The sequence below is a fragment of the Elephas maximus genome, chromosome 1 (genome assembly GCF_024166365.1).
Source record: "Elephas maximus indicus isolate mEleMax1 chromosome 1, mEleMax1 primary haplotype, whole genome shotgun sequence".
Taxonomy (NCBI): Eukaryota; Metazoa; Chordata; class Mammalia; order Proboscidea; family Elephantidae; genus Elephas; species Elephas maximus.
Window position 1 is genome coordinate 202,850,695 of NC_064819.1, and position 19,835 is coordinate 202,870,529.

The 19,835-nt window shown below is 35.4% G+C and overlaps 1 protein-coding gene across 7 annotated transcripts in view; it reads left to right on the top strand.

Annotated features, from left to right (window-relative positions):
* EYA4 (EYA transcriptional coactivator and phosphatase 4) overlaps positions 1-19,835 on the top strand; it is a 320,876-nt gene that overhangs the window by 234,484 nt on the left and 66,557 nt on the right. For 5 of the 7 annotated variants that reach the window (XM_049901406.1, XM_049901396.1, XM_049901388.1 and 2 more), the window contains exons 4-8: positions 2,035-2,159; positions 10,872-10,964; positions 16,037-16,103; positions 17,947-18,089; positions 18,232-18,375. In XM_049901406.1, coding sequence (XP_049757363.1) covers positions 2,035-2,159; positions 10,872-10,964; positions 16,037-16,103; positions 17,947-18,089; positions 18,232-18,375 — 572 coding nt within the window. The remainder of the gene's footprint in view (positions 1-2,034; positions 2,160-10,871; positions 10,965-16,036; positions 16,104-17,946; positions 18,090-18,231; positions 18,376-19,835) is intronic. The other 2 variants (XM_049901433.1, XM_049901441.1) reach the window with 1 other exon arrangement.

Below are 19,835 nucleotides of genomic sequence, written 5' to 3' on the forward strand. Positions count from 1 at the left end.
GAATATATCCTAGAGAAATAAGAGCCTTTACACTAAAAGATAGGTGCACACCCATGTTCATGGCAGCACTGTTGACAATAGCAAAAAGATGGAAGCAACCAAGGTGCCCATCAATGGATGAATGGGTAAATAAATTATGGTATATTCACACAATGGAATTCTATGCATCAGTAAAGAACAATGATGAATCCGTGAAACATTTCATAACATGGAGGAATCTGGAAGGCATTATGCTGAGTGAAATCAGTCAGTTGGAAAAGGACAAATATTGTATAAGACCACTATTATAAGAATTTGAGAAATAGTTTAAACAGAGAAGAAAATATTCTTTGGTGGTTACAAGAGGGTGAAGGGAGGGAGAGGGGTTTTCACTAATTAGATAGTAGATAAGAACTATTTTAGCAAAGGGAAAGACAACACACAATACAGGAGAGGTCAGCAAAACTGGACTAAACCAAAAGCAAAGAGGTTTCCTGAATAAACTGAATGCTTCGAAGGCCAGCATAGCAGGGGCAGGGAGGTTTGAGGGCTATGGTTTCAGGGGACATCTAAATCAATTGGCATAATAAAATCTATTAAGAAAACATTCTGCATCCCTCTTTGGTGAGTGGCATCTGGGGTCTTACACACTAGAAAGCGGCCATCTAAAAGATTCATCAATTGGTCTCAACTCACCTGTAGCAAAGGAGAATGAAGAACACCAAAGACTCAAGGTAATTATGAGCCCAAGAGACAGAAAGGGCCACATAAACCAGAGACTACATCAGCCTGAGACCAGAAGAACTAGATGGTGCCTGGCTACAACCGATGACTGCCCTGACAGGGAACACAAGAGAGAACCCCCGAGGGAGCAGAGAGCAGTGGGATGCAGACCCCAAATTCTCATAGAAAGACCAGACTTAGTGGTCTGACTGAGACTAGAAGGACCCCGGTGGTCATGGTCCCCAGACCTTCTGTTAGCCCAAGACAGGAGCCATTCCCAAAGCCAACTCTTTAGACAGGGATTGGACTGGACAATGGGATAGAAGATGATACTAGTGAAGAATGAGCTTCTTGGATCAAGTAGACACATGAGACTATGTTGGCATCTTCTGTCTGGAGGGGAGATGAGAGGGCAGAGGGGGTCAGAAGCTGGCGGAATGGACACGAAAAGAGAGAGTAGGGGGAAGGAGTGTGCCATCTCATTAGGGGGAGAGCAATTAAGAGTATATAGCAAGGTGTTTTAGCAAGGTGTATATAAATTTTTGTATGAGAGACTGACTTGGTTTGTAAACTTTCACTTAAAGCACAATAAAAATTAAAAAATATATATTCTTAATTATTGTTTTTATTCTATTTTCCTTCTTTCATGGAAACATGTTTGGCTTCCTTGGACCATTGTGCAGCTCTTTTTTTCTAGTTTCCTTTTGAAAAGAAGATCGGTTTTTCCTCAGCCCCATCTTCATTTAGGGTCTTAATTCCAGCACATTCTCTTGAATAGACATAAGTCAATGTCTCCTATCCTGAATGATTATTACAGGTATTACAACTCTAGCCCCCAGGCCTTGGGCTTTTTTCAGCCCCCTTGGTCAGACAGGTCAGCTAGAAGCTTCTGCTCAGCTTTTGTGTTTAGACTTTATTTTTGGCTACTGACTTCTTCCTTATTGGCCCCAGGAATGTCAAATGTTGAGTTAAATGCTATTCACAATTTCTACATGTTCATAGCAGAGGTAATCAGTGTAGGAGGGTGGGTCTCCATGGCAACTTAAACTGCCACGAAGACAGAAACTGCTTTGCTCTTTACATTATTGTATAAAATACTTGTAGGATTACAAATAGTAAAATATGAGGCTTAATGAGTATAGAAGCTTGCATTTATTTGTTTATTTAGAGTGGGCTGGCATTTTCTCCTGGTTAAGGAAAAAGTATTAGCTACTTGTTTCTATTCTTATTATTGTGAAATGACCTATATAGTCAGTAGAACAGTATATGTAGTTTATTAAGAAATAACTGCTGAGATTTCAACATTTGCTCTGCTATTTCTTGTTCCAACAGGTCTATGGAAATGCAGGACCTAGCAAGTCCTCATGCTCTCGTTGGAGGTGGTGAAACTCCCGGTAGCTCCAAGCTGGATAAATCTAGTCTCAGCAGTACATCAGTCACCACAAATGGGACAGGAGGTAAGCCTCCCACCCAGAGGATGTGCAGAACCACATTTCAGTGTTTGCTTTAATTTCACACGTTAAGGATTTTCTAATGAATAAATATCTTATTATCAATACTATAATCGGCATTATAACCCAAAAAGATATAGTTAATGTCACCCAGAAGAGCCCCAGAATCATATTTCAATGTTTGCTTTGATTTCACATGTTATGTATCTGTGAATAAATAAATATCTTATTACTGATAGCATAATCAGCATTAAAGCCAAGAAATATATAGTGAATGTATTATTTATTGTTCTGTTGATTTTCTGGAAGCCTTTGCCCCTCCTCTATAGCTGGAAACATTCAAGGAGCTAGTTAGCCCTGAGCAACATTTTGGGGGCCCTTAGCGAGGCTTCTCTTTTGTATCTGTCCTTGAAATATTCAAAAAAATTTAGAGAATGTAGCCAGAGAATTTGCACCCCAAACTGACAAAAAAAAAAAATGTATACCACTTTTTTGTTTTATTTTGAATTATAACAGAAAAGACTATCTCAAATTTTTTCTAAAGATGGGTTTTTCTTAAAAATTATTTTGGGAATACAAAAATATCCATATCTGCTGCATTTTCTTTTCAAAGAGAATAATACCTAACATGTATTTAAAATAAAAAATGGCTTTTTACCGGATACTTTCTCATTTGATTAGCCCTACTTATGCCATAAATAAGAGTTATTATTTCAAATATTCTGCCCCACCTTGTAAGGAAATAGGACTTTATTTTTGTATCAGCACATGTACCTGTATAGAGAGACTATATATTTTATATATAAGCTGCATTTCAGATTATTCAAAAGTTTTGTAGATGTAGTTGTTTTATTGAATGCATTAAAAATTGTATGAAATTTGTTTTAAATTATGAACTATTTATATTACTAGATACCAGAATTTGCCACATCATATTTTCTTTACAATTTTTAATAATGATCTATGAAACAAATACACCTCTTCCCATTTATTATAGAATAAGTGTGCAATCTAAAATTTTCTTTGTAAAGTTATGTGCATTGCAAGTTGCCTGTATTTAATAATGTTTTACACCCAACCCTTTGTAGATTAACATTTTCCTTGTTTATAATGTTTATTTGTCTCTAAACATACATATATAATTTCAACTAATTAATTATAAGATTGGAAATTTATAAGGTTATTTAGTGATGCCTTCTGGAGTAAGAACATTTACATTTAAACCTTAAATTGGGTACAGAAAATAAGTTTCAAAACCCAAGCACTATAGAATTACACTACCTTGAAGTTCACTAATCATCGTGTACGTAGATTTCACTGAACTAAAACGGACCTGAGAAACTAAAATGTATAAGGCATACAGTGCAGTTAAAATTTTGGCATTAAGGTCAAAAGTTGGTGCAAGCTTTGAAGATTATTCATGTACACCCAGCAGGCATTCAGACAATGAACCCTTATACTGTTCCTGTTCTCAGGGGACAACATGACTGTTTTAAATACTGCAGACTGGTTGCTGAGTTGCAACACCCCCTCTTCTGCAACAAGTATGAGAGATGATGGTACACTGCATGTGTTTGGCTGTGTGGATTTGCCCCTCTGGTTTGCTTTCTGTTGCTATTCTATGTTTGCACTCCTTTTCTGTGTTGGGTTCTTAGAAAGAAACAGGAAATGAACATGACTTTTAGTTATTTATTGAAAGCAATTGGTTATGTTTTTGTTATCAGTTAGTATTCTAACATTAGATTCTTTAGACCCATACTGTTATTTTCTTAGATTTTTCATCATTTCATACAAAGAGGGGAATATATTGGTTTTCTAACTACTTATCAGTTAATTGAGTGGATAATTCAGCCAAACAACCGTCAGGTCAGTCAGAGCAGTTGAAGTTAATTGCGTATACAGGCAAACTTAATCACCTTCATAGCCTATAAACCCATTGCCGTCCAGTTGATTCTGACTCATAGCAACCCTATAGGACAGAGTAGAACTGTCTTATAGGGTTTCCAAGGAGCAGCTGGTGGATTCAAACTGCCGACCTTTTGGTTAGCAGCCTAGTTCTTCACTGCGACAGCAATGCTCCTTATAGCCTATAGATTTTCATAATCTAAATTGTTAATATGGCAAAAAGATGGTTGCTGTTTTACACCTGCTTTAATAAATATTTCAATTCAAGTGCATTTTTTTTTTAATAAATATTTCAATTCAAGTGCATAGAGTAACATTAACATTGAAAATCCCATCATACTTTCAATTTTTAGTGATGAAAGCCAAAGAATTCTGACTTTGGATAATTAGTAAATAAGTATTGGATAATTAGTGGATTAGGAGCCCTGGTGGCATAGTAGTTAAGAGCTCGGCTGCTAACCAAAAGGTTGGAAGTTCAAATCCACCAGCCACTCCTTGGAAACCCTCTGGGGCAGTTTTCCTCTGTCCTGTAGGGTCACTCTGAGTCGGAACCGATTTAATGGCACCTTTTTTTTAACAACAACAATTAGTGGATAAATTGATTATAACCTTAAGTATAACCTTAAGGTCCTACCATACTGTGTTGGTGATGTCTAAATAGATTGTGTTATTCTTTAAAGTAACTTAGAATGTTTCATCACTTAATCTTAATTATATGATAATATCTTCAAATTTTACATTGAAACCTAGGTTTTCCTTTCAAATTTTTGTCACTTGTAAAATTGTTAAAATGTGAAACTATCAATAAAAGTAAAATAAATGGGGTCATGTGTTTGGATATAGATCGTAGTCATCAAATGCTTTCTGTAAAGGGTCAGATAGTATTTTAAGCTTTGTGGTCATATGGTCTCTGTTGTAACTATTCAACTCTGCTATTGTAGCACAAGAACAGCCACTGACATTATGTAAAGAATTGAAAGTAGCTGTGTTCAAGTATAACTTCATTTATCAACACTGCAATTTGAATTTAATATAATTTTTACATGTCACAATTTATTATTCTTTGTTTCATATTTTCCAATGATTTAAAAAAATGTCAAAAGCATTCTTAGCTTGAGAGCCACACAAAAACCAATTTGGCATGTGGGCTTTCTTTTGCCAACCCCTGGTAGACATATATATATGCATATACATGATGGATGTTATACATATAAGAATGCATGCCAGTCATATGAAAACTTACAGACAACGGTAACATTTTAATATGCTTAATGGGATCAGAGTTCAGAGTTAACTATATATATAAAAATACTTAGATACACTGTAAGTGCTTAGGATTGGGTATAAAATAGTAAATTTTCACTTACCTAATGAAAATATATCAATGACTGTTATATGCTAGGGCTCTGGGCTAGAAAATGGGCACCCAGAGATCTATAGAACATGGTATTGATGGCCATCTAAGGACCAAAAGTTTAGCAGAGGGAAACAGACGTAAAAATAATGACTGCCATAATATATTCAAGGTGGGTATACAGTGGAAGGGGGAATAGTTGATTCTATGTGAAGGTTAAGAAAAGACTTCAAAGAGAAGGTCTGGGGGAACCAAAATCAGAAATTCTGATCAAGTTTATGATGTTTTCTTTATTTGAAAACTATATATCATATAAAACAATTTTTCAGAATTTCTAATATATAAATGATTGACTCACATGTTTCTGAATATTGTGTATTTGCACAGCAGAGCCACCTACTAAGATCTAAGAGTAGTCTCAACATTTTTTTTATTCTCTTGTTAGAATGAGTGTCATAAATTGCTTCATCAAGTTATTTTTAAAAATTAAATATTTTATGGATATTTAGAAATGAAAGACAGTGCTTGTTGGGTTTCAAGTGAATTTATTGATTCAGAAAAACATAAATCATGAGCTATACCAATTATTAAAACCAGTGGGCAATACTTACTGCTTCCTTGCAGTGCTATAAATTGTAACTCTCCTTATCTAACTCTTCTGAAATTCTTCGTAGAGCCTAAGCTGTCAGAAGTCACTGCGTGTGATTTTGTGGTTCAGAAAGTGGTTTTGGAATTTTGTATATAGTTTTTAAACAAGATACCAGTTGAAACACAGATTTCTGAAGATGAAAATGTAAATTTCTTGAGCCACCATTCTACTGGAGGATTAAATGAGATACTGCAACAAATGAACCTGAACTTTGAGTTATAAAAATAGAACAGACCTTCCCCAAGAATAATTAAAATACATTAACATTGTATTTAAATTATGAAGATAAGGAGACAACACTTTTAGATGACAAGATTAAATTTACTTTGAAAGTATTTGTATTGGAGTGAGGATAGAGGGTAAGGAGCCCTGGTGGTGCAATGGTTAAGCACTCAGTTGCTAATCAAAAGATTGATGATTTGAACCCAGCAGCTCCATGGGCAAAAGACCTGGAGATCTGCGCTCAGAGAGATTATTCATTGTTGAGTTGATTCTGACTCATAGTGATGCTAGAGAACAGAGTAGAAATGTCCCACAGGGCTTTCAAGGTTATAAGTCTTTAGGGATGCAGACTGCTACATTTTTCTCCCATGGAGCAGCTGGTGGGTTCAAATCTCCAGTTAGCAGCCAAGCCCTTTAACCACTGTGCCACCAGGGCTCTTGAACTTAGAAAACTCTATGGTGCAGAAAACCCTCTGTTACATGGGGGTCCTTGTGATCCGAAAACAACTCAAGGGCACCTAACAATAGTAACAACAACAGGGATAAAGGGTGGAGTGTGAAAAGAGGAAGTCATGATCTGGTAGTCTTAATGACATCTGACAGCCCTAGTCCATAGACTACAAAAATTTTTAAACCTAAAAAATGGAAAACCCAATCATATCAATATATTTAAATTATTTTGACCATTTTTATTTTTAGTATCTGACTATGAAAAGGATCCAGATTGCCTGAGGGTAACGAGTGGGGTGGTGGGGTCATGACAGTGCAAGTATTTCTTGAAGTTATGGTGCTGTACAAAGCCCTGTGTATAGTTGTTACATCCCACTTTTAAGAAGATGAACCCGAATCGCTTGTTTTGAGCGTGTAGAAGAATGAAACCACCGAACTCTTCAACCTATGACATCCATCTATGATTGTTGCTTTCAAAATCAAAATTGATTTGTAAGGTTGAATTTTGTTGAAAATTATGATGCTTTTCACCTAAGTAAGGTTATTGTTGCAATTTTATGGCATATAATGATTATGAAATTAAATTAAAAATTTTGTTTTAACCTCCATGCATATTTAAGAAAAAATGTCATAAAATATATATATACATTTGAACATCACAATGAATATACAGCGGCGATTATTTGGAATTGCAAGTTTTAGAAAATAGTAAGAAGCATAAGACTAGACTTATTGGTAGACATCTTTCCTACAGCGCATTGCACATGTTTAATGAAACAAAACAATATCTGCCACAAAAAAACATATCTAGTATATCTCATTTAAAGTGGCAGAACAAAAGCAATACAAAAGAAAATGGAATACATTTCAAATATGTTTGGAGTTTTAGTGAAATTTCGTTCATTTTTTAAAACTCTGTCTACAGTTATTTTGTATTGTTTGCTTTATACTAGTCATCTGTTTTATAAATATTAACCTCACACTTGTTATTCTCATGTCTTTTTTAGTAAATCAACTAATAATTCAAAGAGGGCCCATTTCAATGGCACTCTTGAGATGTCTTGAGCTTGTGAGATGTCTGTTGATACCCATCTAACGTGACAATAGTTTATTTTCTGTAGCAGCATAATTGATTTATTCCCATTTTTCCCTTTGGCTCTACCCTTACCTGCATATGAAAAATAAATTTACATTAATGTGTTGAGTTTTCTCCTAAATGTTAGCATCCATTCGGAATCTATGCATTTTAGTACTCTGAACACACCTTAATATTTATACCTCTCTTCATATACTTTCTAAAGATGCCCCTCATCTGTAAAATGAACCTTCTTTGTGTGTCTTTGGCTCAGTACTGTCTTTTAAAATTTAATAAGATATGTTTCCAGTATAACAGATGAGACCAAAAACTGCATTTCTCCCTCTTCTCCATTCCCATTTTGACCATATAAAAATTTTAAATTGAAATGATTATAATCAGAACCAACGCATAAAAGAAAAAGCAAGTCTCAAAGATGGAATCCAAGATAATAAAACTGATTTTCCCGTCTAGCTTCTAAATCAGTTGGTTACATATAGACACAGCTCACAATTGCTGCCCTACGTACTCCCCCCATACAATTCACAAGTGATATATATGTGCGTGTGTGTGTTAATAAATCTATTTTACAAGTATTATTATAGATTTAGACATATTTAAATAGTAACGTAGCCACAGTTAGAATATGGAAATTCTAAGAAACTGTCTCATGTCTTAGTTTAGCTGAAGGCTTTGGACTATGCCTATTTGTCATAAATGTCAGAAGACAAAAGTGGACGTTGGATCATAGAGAGTGGATCTGACAACCATCTAGATCACACTCTGGATTATCTTTGCACAGATGACAGTAATTACTAAGTATTTAGTGCTGACTGAGGGGCACTGTGGTTAAGATTTCGCATTCTGGAGCCACTCCACTAAGTCTTAAATTCTTGCTCTTACTAGCTATGTGACCATTCCACTAAGTCTTAAATTCTTGCTCTTACTAGCTATGTGACCACGGGCAAGTTGTTTGAACACTTGCAGCCTTAGTTTTCCCATCTGAAAAATGAAGATAATAGCAGTATCTACTTTATGCAGTTGTTGTGAGGAGCAAATTTTAATGTCTATAAATCACATAGAACAATGCCTGCCACGTATTAAGTACCTTCTAAGTGTGTGCTGTTACTGTTATCTGCTTTCGAATTTGCTACTTCTTGTTGTCTTTTAAAATTTTGGGGGAGGAAGAAATGGAAACCATACTTTAGTAGCCTATTCCAATATTTTGCAGTTTTTCATTTTTAATAATTACTTTATTATTTATTTTTACTAATTACTTTATCTAGATGATAACTCCATTGCTATCACTTTATGAACCTTAGTGAAAAGTGGCTGCATGTACCAAAGCCATTTCTGTACCTCAGAGCAGCCTGTTATGGTGGTATGATCGTGGACGTTAGAACAGAAGGTCTGGGTTCAGATACTACTTCCATCATCTCCAACGGTGGGACTTGTACAAGCTCCTCAGCCTATTCAAACTTCAGTTTCCTCCTATATGAACTAATACAATGATTCCTACTGATCTAGATTGTCTTAAGGGTTCACTAGACGTACATAGTCTAGCACATAGTAAGCTCTCAAATAATTTCGTAGTAGTAAGTAGTTTTGTAGGGATAAATATAATTATTGATCAGATAGAGCCATGAAATAGGCTTCACACAAATTACTACTGAAAGATGTAACTTCTAATGCATTATTTATCATTACACAAATAGAGTCTATTCCACAGATTATTGCTATTGAAAAATAGATCAACTTTAAATTTCCCTTTTGCTACGATAAATAAGTAAGCCAAGTTTCTCTACTTCTTTCTAACCTTTAACGTTCTCCTCTGAATCTTCCAGCAAACCTTCCTGTCATTACTAAATTACGGATACTCAGCTGACACTGGGGTTTTTTGGGTTCAACTAGCCTAAAGCTCACTGAAGGGCTGGTCAATTCTATTCATGTGGAAAGAGGGCATAATCATTACTGCATGTTTCTCCATCAGTTAATTGATTTTCTAACAGAGTAGCGTCGATGACTTGCTTGCTTGGTGGGTACATTCTGACCTCACTCTTCTTTTTGCCGTATTTGTTCAAGGTTGGCTAGTCTTCAGCTTTAATCTTTCTAGTTTTCTGCTTGCTTCTAAATTATTGTTTCATTCTGTTGATAACAAAGAGACACAAGAGGTGTTGAATAGTAAATAATTTAGTTTACTTCCTTGCTGCTGTGACATTTGTAGCAAAGTTTGCCCCCAAAGGGAAAATATGGTGTGACAAAATGGGTAGAGGCTTTACCACTGCCCCCCCCCCACCGCTCGTTGCATCTAATCAGGACAAAAATGTGTGCCAGCATGTGTCACTGTCAAGTGAAGATTTTGCCAAAATACATGACCTCAAAGTAGAAATCACGTGTTAGAAAGTTTTCAAAAGATGTACTTATCTCTGTAGAAGTGGACTCATGTTGTATGCTTATTGCTATAATGCATCAAAAATTGTTATACTACTAAAGTAAAAAAAAAAAAAGAAAACCAACATCTATGGCTCTTTATTCCCATTTAGAGCAAAAAATTTATTGAGTGTCTCATTTTCCACCCATCAGATGAATAGGCCCATGGTTTCTGTATTTGTATATGCCTCCATCATACTTTTATACAGTGACTTTTTTAATGTCTTCTTGGGAAGAATAAAATATAAGCTAGTAAATCTCTTTGCTCTGATTCGGATTCAAGGCAGTGAAGACTGACAATTCCTTTTTTTTTTTTTCTCATCTTTTGACAATAATATCAGAGTGTGCTTAGGTGAGTTAAAAATGCAAATATGCGTATTGCTCTTTCACTTTGGAAGGTTGACTGCATTCAAAAGACAGATTCTAAAGAACTAGTTTAGCCAAAGGATTCTAGGTTAAATCATCCATAAATGCATGTCCCTTTAGAAGCTAAATTAACAGAACCCTCCTCGTCAAGTTCTCAAGTTTTCTCTTGCATGCCCATGATAGCTAGAAAAATCACTAGTAGAGCAGTCAGGGTCTTTGATATAAATTTAGAAGTAAAACTCACATGTCCTTATTCTTCCTACGTAGTGTCTCTTCTTGCAGTCAAAACAGAGCCTTTGAACAGCAGTGAAACCACAACCACGACTGGAGATGGAGCGCTTGACACCTTTACTGGGTCAGGTAAAGCCTTAAGCTCGTGTGTTGTTACATACACATTAGGGTCCTCAGACTCCTTCTTGTGAATAATCAGCATAAACACCAAAGCTGCTAGAAATTTGATTTTTATAAACTTAGCAATAAATCCACCCTTTTGAGAACTATTCATCATAAAACTATGTACTAAAAAAAAAAGTTTTAGAAATTATATTTGGAAATCGTTTTGCTGGATTTTTAGTTGACAGCAAAAACAATTCCCTGACTTTCTTAGTAGAAATAAGCAGAGCTGATTTCCTGCATATTATTTTATACAGTATTTAATTACTTTAGCAATTAGGTTATAATAGTCTACTTTGTTCCTTCAACTTGCCCATTTCGATTACATTAAAAACTGCCTCTGTCCACCATTTGAGACGTAAACCTATCCATTTGATTCCTTCTAAATAACCTTGTTTCCTCTCTGGGTTTGAAAAAATCCTCCTGTGTAAGCAGCTGAGTGACAAGTATTAAAGGTTAATGGACTGGAGGAGAGCACATGCTGGTTGCATTAAAAACAAGCCTCTGAGAGCACTACTTTCACTCAGAGTGCTTCAAAGAGAACAATAGCGTGTCTTTAAACATCAATCCTTTTAAAATAAAAATACCTGATAACTCCCAGCTGGGCACAAAGGGCATGAATTAAATTGACTTAATTAAAGATTTTGTTTAAGTTGCAATACTTTCTTTGCTTTATTACCTGATGAAAAGATTTTTTTAACCTAAAGAAGAGTTTGTCTATCAAAAAAGATGAACATTCAGCCAAGAAGAGTATTCATGGTAGTTAAAATCTTGAATTCTGTTACTATACTTTAATATATTTTACATTTATCCAGGATCACGTGTACAAGAATTTTATATGGATATGCTTTATGTAAAAAGAATTGAGGAATATCTTTAAGCATAATGTCATTATTGCATATATTTGAATTTTGTAGCTACAGATGATCCAATTTTATTAATTCACACCGATTGGAAGCAATTGTCATGTAGTCACATAATTATTAGTACTACAAACAGAAAGAGAAATTAATGTATAAACTTTGCAGAGAGGGTCATGTGTACTAATCTACACACTTTCTAGCAATTCACCTGCCTCCTGAGACATAAATAGGTAGTGATTTACTCTAAGCATTCTTTATTGTTCACTTTCCATAACTCCTGTAAACTTTCCCAACATGTTTTTTAAGGACAGAAATAAAATTATTAAGGAATTGCTGTTATACTTAAGTAGTATACCACAAGTTACTTGAAAGCCGAATGACAAAATCATAGGATTTAACAATTCTAGAAACAATTTTAGAGATCTCCTGATCCATTTTTTAAGCAAGAGTACCGAGGCACGAAGAAGTAAAATGTGGGTAGGGTCACACAGTCAAGGTCTTTGATAAAAACTAGTCAAGAATAAGGTTCTGATAATCAACCCCTTTCTATAATACTCCCTTGGAAAATATAAAAATGGAAAAACAAACATATGAAAAATCATCCTGTCTAAAATTCACTCATCTTTCCAAATAATTCCCCAAATTATCTAGGGCTATCAAGCAGAGCAGTGATTGTGAGGGTAGCACAGGACTGGGCAGTGTTTCCTTCTGCTGTACATGGGGTCGCTATGAGTTAGAGCCAGCTGGATGGCACGTAACATCAGCAACAACAATCTAGGACTGTGCTGTCGACTAAAGTAACCACTAGCCATATATGGCTACTTAAATTTATATTTAACTTAATTAAAATTGGATAAGATTCAAAATTTAAGTCTAGTCACACCAACCACATATATGGCTTGTTGTTGTTGTTAATTGCCGTTGATTCAGTTCGGACTCATGGCATTCCATGTGTGCAGTGTAGAATTGCTTCATAGTGTTTTCAGTGTTGTAACTTTTGGGAAGCAGATAACCAGATTTGTCTTCCAAGGCACTTCTGGGTAGATTTGAACTGCCAACCTTTCATTTAGTAGTTGAGCTCTTAACTCTTTGTACCGCCTGGGGACTCTGTAGTTCTATATGTGGTTAGTGGCTACCATATTGGACAGCTCAGATATAGAACATTTCCAGTACCACAGAAAGTTTTATTGGACAGCAATGATCTAAGGCAGGGATTTTCAACTGCAGCACTATTATAAATTTGAGCTGGTTCTTTGTTGTGGGAGAGTTCTCCTCTGCATTGTAGGATGTTTAGCAACATGCTAGGCATCTATTTCAAGATACCAGTAGCAAGCCCCCCACCCAGTTGTGACAACCAAAAATGTCTCCAGACATTGCTGAATATCCCCTAAACCAAATCCATTGCTGTTGATTTGATTCCAACTCAGAGCGACCCTATAGAACAGAGTAGAACTGCCCTTTAGGGTTTCCAAGGACCAGCTGGTGGATTTGAACTACCCACCTTTTGGTTAGCAGCTGAGTGCTTAACCATTGCACCACCAGGCCTCCAAATATCCCCTAGCAGGCAAAATTCGCTTCTCCTCCCCAACTCCCACCTCCCAGCTGAACGTCACTGACCTAGGGTGTGAAGATACTGATAAGGATAAAACCTTAAAATTGTTTGAAACTGTCCTCTGAGAAATTGGTAATATATTTTAAAATTTTTGTTTCAATTAATTTTCAGGGCATTTAAGATAAGCATTTGCTTACTTTTATGAGCAGAAATGCTGAAGCGTAATTAGCTGAGTGCTTTGGGTAATATCTATGATTAATTAAATGACAGGTCTCCCAATTTGGCAGATCTCCCAAATTTGCTTGTGGCATTCCAGAAATCATTCTAGAGGTTAGGCTACCATGTATAGAAACAGTTTTTACTTTGATCGGCATAGTCACAATTCACTTTACCAATTTTGCTGTTTTCAGTTATCTGCAGATACATATATGTATGAACAAAAAGCATAAATTTAGTAAAGAAACATAAACCTTCCAAGTTTTATCCCTTAAGTGAATGTCTTAGTTTTCTGAACCAAAGTTTTTGTCTTCTGTTTAGATAATGAACATAAAGACACTAAATATGAAATTTTAAAGGTTTATTTAGCCTTTATATTGTTGTGGGTACGTTATTCTAATTATGTCTATATTCCTTCATTAGAGGGATGAAGCATACTACGTATTCAGAATTACGTGCAGATATGTAGGGTTTTTGTGAAATATGTAATTTTGCTATTTGGTTCACGTAATAAAAACTGCTATGTTGTTGTTTTAGGTGCCGTTGAGTCAGTTCCGACTCATAGTGACCGTATAGGACAGAGCAGAACTGCCCCATAGGGTTTCCAAAGAACAGCTGGTAGATTTGAACTGCTGGCCTTTTGGTTAGCAGCTGAGCTCTTAACCACTATGCCACCAGGGCTCCAAAAGCTGCTAGAGTAAATGTTTATTTTTATTATTCAATGTCTCTTTTGAAAAGCCTGTGTTTTACAATGTTGAAAAGAACTGATAAGATAGCCCAGGTTTTGAGTGTGTCAAAGTGAAGTTCCAGAAATAGATACAAAAGATATAGAATTAAAAAAAAAAAAGAATATTCACCATTATGAATTTATGAATCAGGCTGAATTTTCTGTGAAATAATGCTGTTGTTATTATATAAAGTACATTTTTTGGCCATAGTGTGGTAGAAGGAGTTTATTCCCATTGAGTTGATTTGAAAGCTGCGGATATTCTTTAAGTTTTTTTATAAATAAGTAGACAGTTAATAGTTTAATAGCCAATTTACTGTTGGCTATGCAGCAAGTTTACTTAAATATACCTACGTTCTAAAAATTTGGATGATTTTCAAAACTGACTCAAAAATGTTCTTGAAAAGATCCTCTTCTGTACTTTTTCTGTGAAAACTAAATTATCCTGTCCATACTCAGAGCATATAGGCAAAATAGCATTTTAAACACATTAAATTCTGCATGTTTATGAAGCAATAGATCACAAGGGTACTTAATAGCATTTGGATATAGAAATATATCATGTTTCATAAAATAGTTAGCAACCTAAACCTATTTGTCACTTTTACAATTCTAGAAGTTTAGCTGCAGAATTATTATGAACAACTTAGAAAGGACATAGTACTTTGAAGTACAACTATGATTGATTAGACTAAACTAATTCCAGGGCTGCATTGTGTACTACTTTAATCTTTTTGAAAAGTGAATGAACAGCAGATGGCCTAATAAAGACACTCTGTGTGCTTGCCCAGTGCGGATTGGCTCTGAAGGGACTGGCCCAACACTTTAGAGTCCATATATTTGCCATCCATCTGTCTTAGTCAAGGCAGATGGTTAAAGGAAAGAGAAACGTCCAAACTTTTGGCAATATTCCAGTTTGGGGCTGCATGTTTGGATGAAATGTTAATAGGACCTGACTTTCACCTTTAAGGTTTCCTTAGAAAAGTACTATATCTGGTAGTTTAAAATATATTTGTAAATATGACTGCTACTGCATTTGGAAAGTTTTGTGATTATGTCCAAAAAAAAAAAAAAAAAAGCAAGTGTTGCTATTATCGCCCATGCTTTCTATGTGGATTCCACTTATGACTAGAATATGGCAAGAGGAAAGGAAATAGAAAACAATAGCCTTTTACAACTTGAAAGTCAAGGCTAGAACTTCAAATTTTTGTTACTTTTTCCTTGTATTTCATTTAGAATAGATATGGAGGAAGAGCAACACATATTGCATTTATATTTGGAATATGAAACTTATAGTTTGCAAAATTTAAGAACTTACTTTCATATCAAAAACATTTCCTTACCCTATAACCAAAGCTTTTCATTCATAGCATGTTAATACATGAGAGCATACTATTGACTTGAGAGAATAGAAGTACGATAGAGGGGAATGGCTTGTGTGAGAAGAATATTCATTTCATACTCTGAACAAAATGTGAAGCCGCTTAATTAGGAGAATGTGTTTAGGCAGCTGTTTCTTTTTAGAAAGTACATTTTAGAAGATGAACTCAGGTTCTTTTTTAGAAAACGAATGTTTAGAAATACAAATTTAACATGGTAATTTCTTCAAATTGGTTTTGTACATGCTAGTGAAATATACTTATGAAGCAACCTTTTGTGCACTGGTTCTTATGTCTTACAGTAATAACAAGTAGTGGCTACAGCCCCAGATCAGCGCACCAGTATTCCCCACAGCTATATCCTTCCAAGTAAGTGGTCGGTAGAGTCTTTCAGATTTGTTAGAACAATTTTCCAGGGTTTTCTTTATTAATCTGTATTCACACAATATAACAACTTTAAATTGCATACACTTTTTTATGTATATTAATATATTATAGAGAGATAGTTGAACAAACAGATACTTGGATAGATTAGACATATAGGTATTCTGTACAAATCTAGAAATAGAGACACACCCATTTTTCTCTGGCCATTTCCCTTCACTCTGGATATTTATATTTCTTGAGGAAAGCGTCAAGCTCAAAGCAGAATACACTGGTTTTTGAGTGCAAATTCAAAAGTGCCAGTTAGTTTTAAGAAAATCTAAAGGGATTAAATTTTACCCAGACCTCAACACTTTATAGTTTGCTCTATGACTGAGATATTTTTATTGGATTTCACGTTCTAATAAACCTAACACATTACATACACATATATATGTATCACAAATCTAAAATTTTGGAGCATCTAGATAATTGCAAACAAATTCAGATATACATCCAATTTTGTTAGACTTGAAATATCTGCATCCAAATGTTCTGAAATTTTAGAGTTGTGATACATGTGCATTTATATATAATTTGTTACTTTCTGCAGACGCTAGAGTGTCTGTCCTTAAGTATCAGCTGGTAATTCGAGATCAACTGGGGACAATACGTAAAATGTGGCATAATGAGGGGAAGGGCATTCCATTTCTTTTCAGGAAGCCTCCTACTTCTGTTTTTGTTTGTTTTTCTCAAAGATTTCCAATTCTAAGTAGATTGTTTGCCTCTGGAATGGAAAAGGTAGGAGCAGTGCAGACCAGCAGTTGCTATGGAGCTGGAGACATGGGCATAGACAGTTAACTACATTCTCATGAGTCTACTCCCTGCAGTAGTTGGACAAGTTCTTAGAGGAGATGATCTCTCATCATTCAGAATTACTTGTTATCTAATACGACATTCAGTAAACCTCCACACGTTTTCATATGCTCGCATGTACCCCTGAAATGCTTGGTGTGCAGGGTTTCCATTAATCTTAAATTGTTACACGAAATTGGGATGCTTCAAGAATTTAATTATCTTTATTTAAGTAACCTGGTTTAATAATTTAAAACTTTATCAAAGGCTGGTGTATATTTAATTTCAGCTTCGAATAATTCAATGTGAATGATATAATATTACTACTGATGTTCTTGACAAGTTTTAGAGTATTTAAAAGCTATATAATCCAGGGTTTTTAAACAGACTTTTGTAGTCATTGCCTAGTATTAATTTACTCACGGTGAGTGTAAATGTGCTCACGGACATATTAATTAACCGGCCTGTGCTCTATTTTTCTCATTTACATATTGATTAGAGAATTATTTCAGGAGTAAACAAGAATTGGAGACCTGAAAGAGACTTCACATATATAAATCATGGTTCTCATTTTACAGGTGATGTAGAAGTAGGGAGATTAAATTTTTGGCCCAAGGTCACTAGACTGGTTTATAGCCTAGCCTGGGCTTCCAACATTCAAACTTGTTTTGTTCTTTCCTATGTTGTTAAAGGAAACCCTGGTGGTATAGTGGTTAAGTCCTACGGCTGCTAAACAAAAGATCAGCAGTTCAAATCTACCAGGCACTCCTTGGAAACTCTATGGGGCAGTTCTACTCTGTCCTATAGGGTCGATATGAGTCAGAATCGACTTAACAGCAACGGCTTTGTTTTTTTGTTTTTATATTGTTAAAGTTAAATTGTGGATAAATAGGAGGATTACTTCCTGGATATTATAAGGTCTCACTGAATCTAAGCTGTCTGAATTAATATGCAGTCTTTTTTGCCACAGTAATGCTATTTTTCTGATATTTAGGCCCTATCCACACATTCTTTCTACACCAGCAGCTCAAACAATGTCCGCCTACGCAGGCCAGACTCAGTATTCGGGGATGCAGCAGCCAGCCGTCTACACGGCCTACTCGCAGACAGGACAGCCCTACAGCCTGCCAACTTACGGTATTTCGTGTCTTCTATCTTCTTCTTTGGTTATAAGCAGGTAATCCTGCTGGTTAGAAGTTGTATATCCTGATAAAAGTTGCAGCTCAGAAGTTAAGGTCATTTTACTAATGAAATGCTTTGCATATACATTTTCAAACAGATTTGGGCGTGATGTTGCCAGGCATCAAGACAGAGAGTGGACTTTCACAAACCCAGTCCCCATTACAGAGTGGGTGCCTCAGTTACAGCCCCGGGTTTTCCACCCCACAGCCAGGCCAGACACCTTATTCTTACCAAATGCCAGGTAAGTAGCCACACATGAAACCTGTTATATGAGAACTAATTCTTTGAGATTCCTTGGCTTCAGGCTAGGAATATACATCACGCCGACAGTTTTTAACGTTACCACGGCTCACACGGTTTCATCAGAAAAGACAAATAACTAGGCAGAAACATGATGAAAATGGTTGAGCACATAGGAAGAAGCATGATCCATACCAAACTTAAATACTTATATTTAAACTATGTAACATCGACAGGAAACCAAGTCCAAGCAAAGCAACTCCAAGCCAGTGTTTGCGAAGCCATAACTTCAGTCAGCATGTTTGATGTCTACTTGAACTATTTAAAAGATTCATAACACAAACCAGTATTTTTTGCAGCATTCCTTAAGTGCTCAGCTCTGTTTTGTTTATATTTAAAATTACATTAGCACTTTTGTTAAGTCTCCCTTATCTTTGAATGATTGAAGATTTTTTGTTCATCCCTAACAATTCCCTAGTGATACTATAATTTCTAATAAAAATATTTATTTAATTTGTATTCTACCCAAAAAACCTCAGTATATGAGCATTACTTTTTCTTCTTATTTTTGACTCCCATAAAAATTATGTTTGCTTTTTATGTAGTAGTTACAGAAGAAATTTTAGTGGCATAGTAAAAACATTAAAAGCTATTTCCTGTCTTTTATCTATATTGGTAGTCATAAATTTTGAGCTGTATTAATGCATTTGAACCTACAAGAATTGACCTGTTAGTCAATTGACTAAAATAATTGTTTAGACCTTTTAGGCTGAAGTGGCAGATCTCTGTTTTTCTAGAGTGTAGATAGGCACATACTTGTGTACATGTTACAGCCACAATGAGCCACACACAGCTTCAGTTAGCAGCGTGAAAGTGGGCATGGAGACAGTTTCATTTATTCCCCAAGATACTTTCATATTGCATATGCCAGGCCAGACTAATTTGTGTTGATTACATAATGCTATTCAAAACATTGATAAAACAAGTAATCAGCTGCCTCAGTAGTCTTTCATTTTACCCTTGGCAAATACATTGCATCAGGACCTTTTTTTAAACCTGTGATTGTTCACTTATTTTTGCCCTAATTAAAAAATAAATAAGTAAATAAATTCAAGACCTTTTAGTAAAGTTTTAGAAAGCCTGCAGACCTAAATCACTGCAAAATACATAGCTTCCCTCCAGTCTGAACCCTGGATCACAGCTTTTTGTTCTAGCAAAAGGTCTTTAAAAACAGAGAGGGAGATGCAAACATCAATTCTAAATGGGTTCTGTATGTTTATTTCCTAAGGCAAATCACATCCAAAGGTTTAACTCAAGTGACTTTGTATGTAAATGCGGTCGATACGATAATTTGGAAGTTCCAGTAGTTTCCTGGAAGTAGTCTCAGTCCATATAATATTTTATTTTTTGAATACCCCTTTACTTCTGGACACTTAACCCTTGAATGTTAGCTGCAGTCCT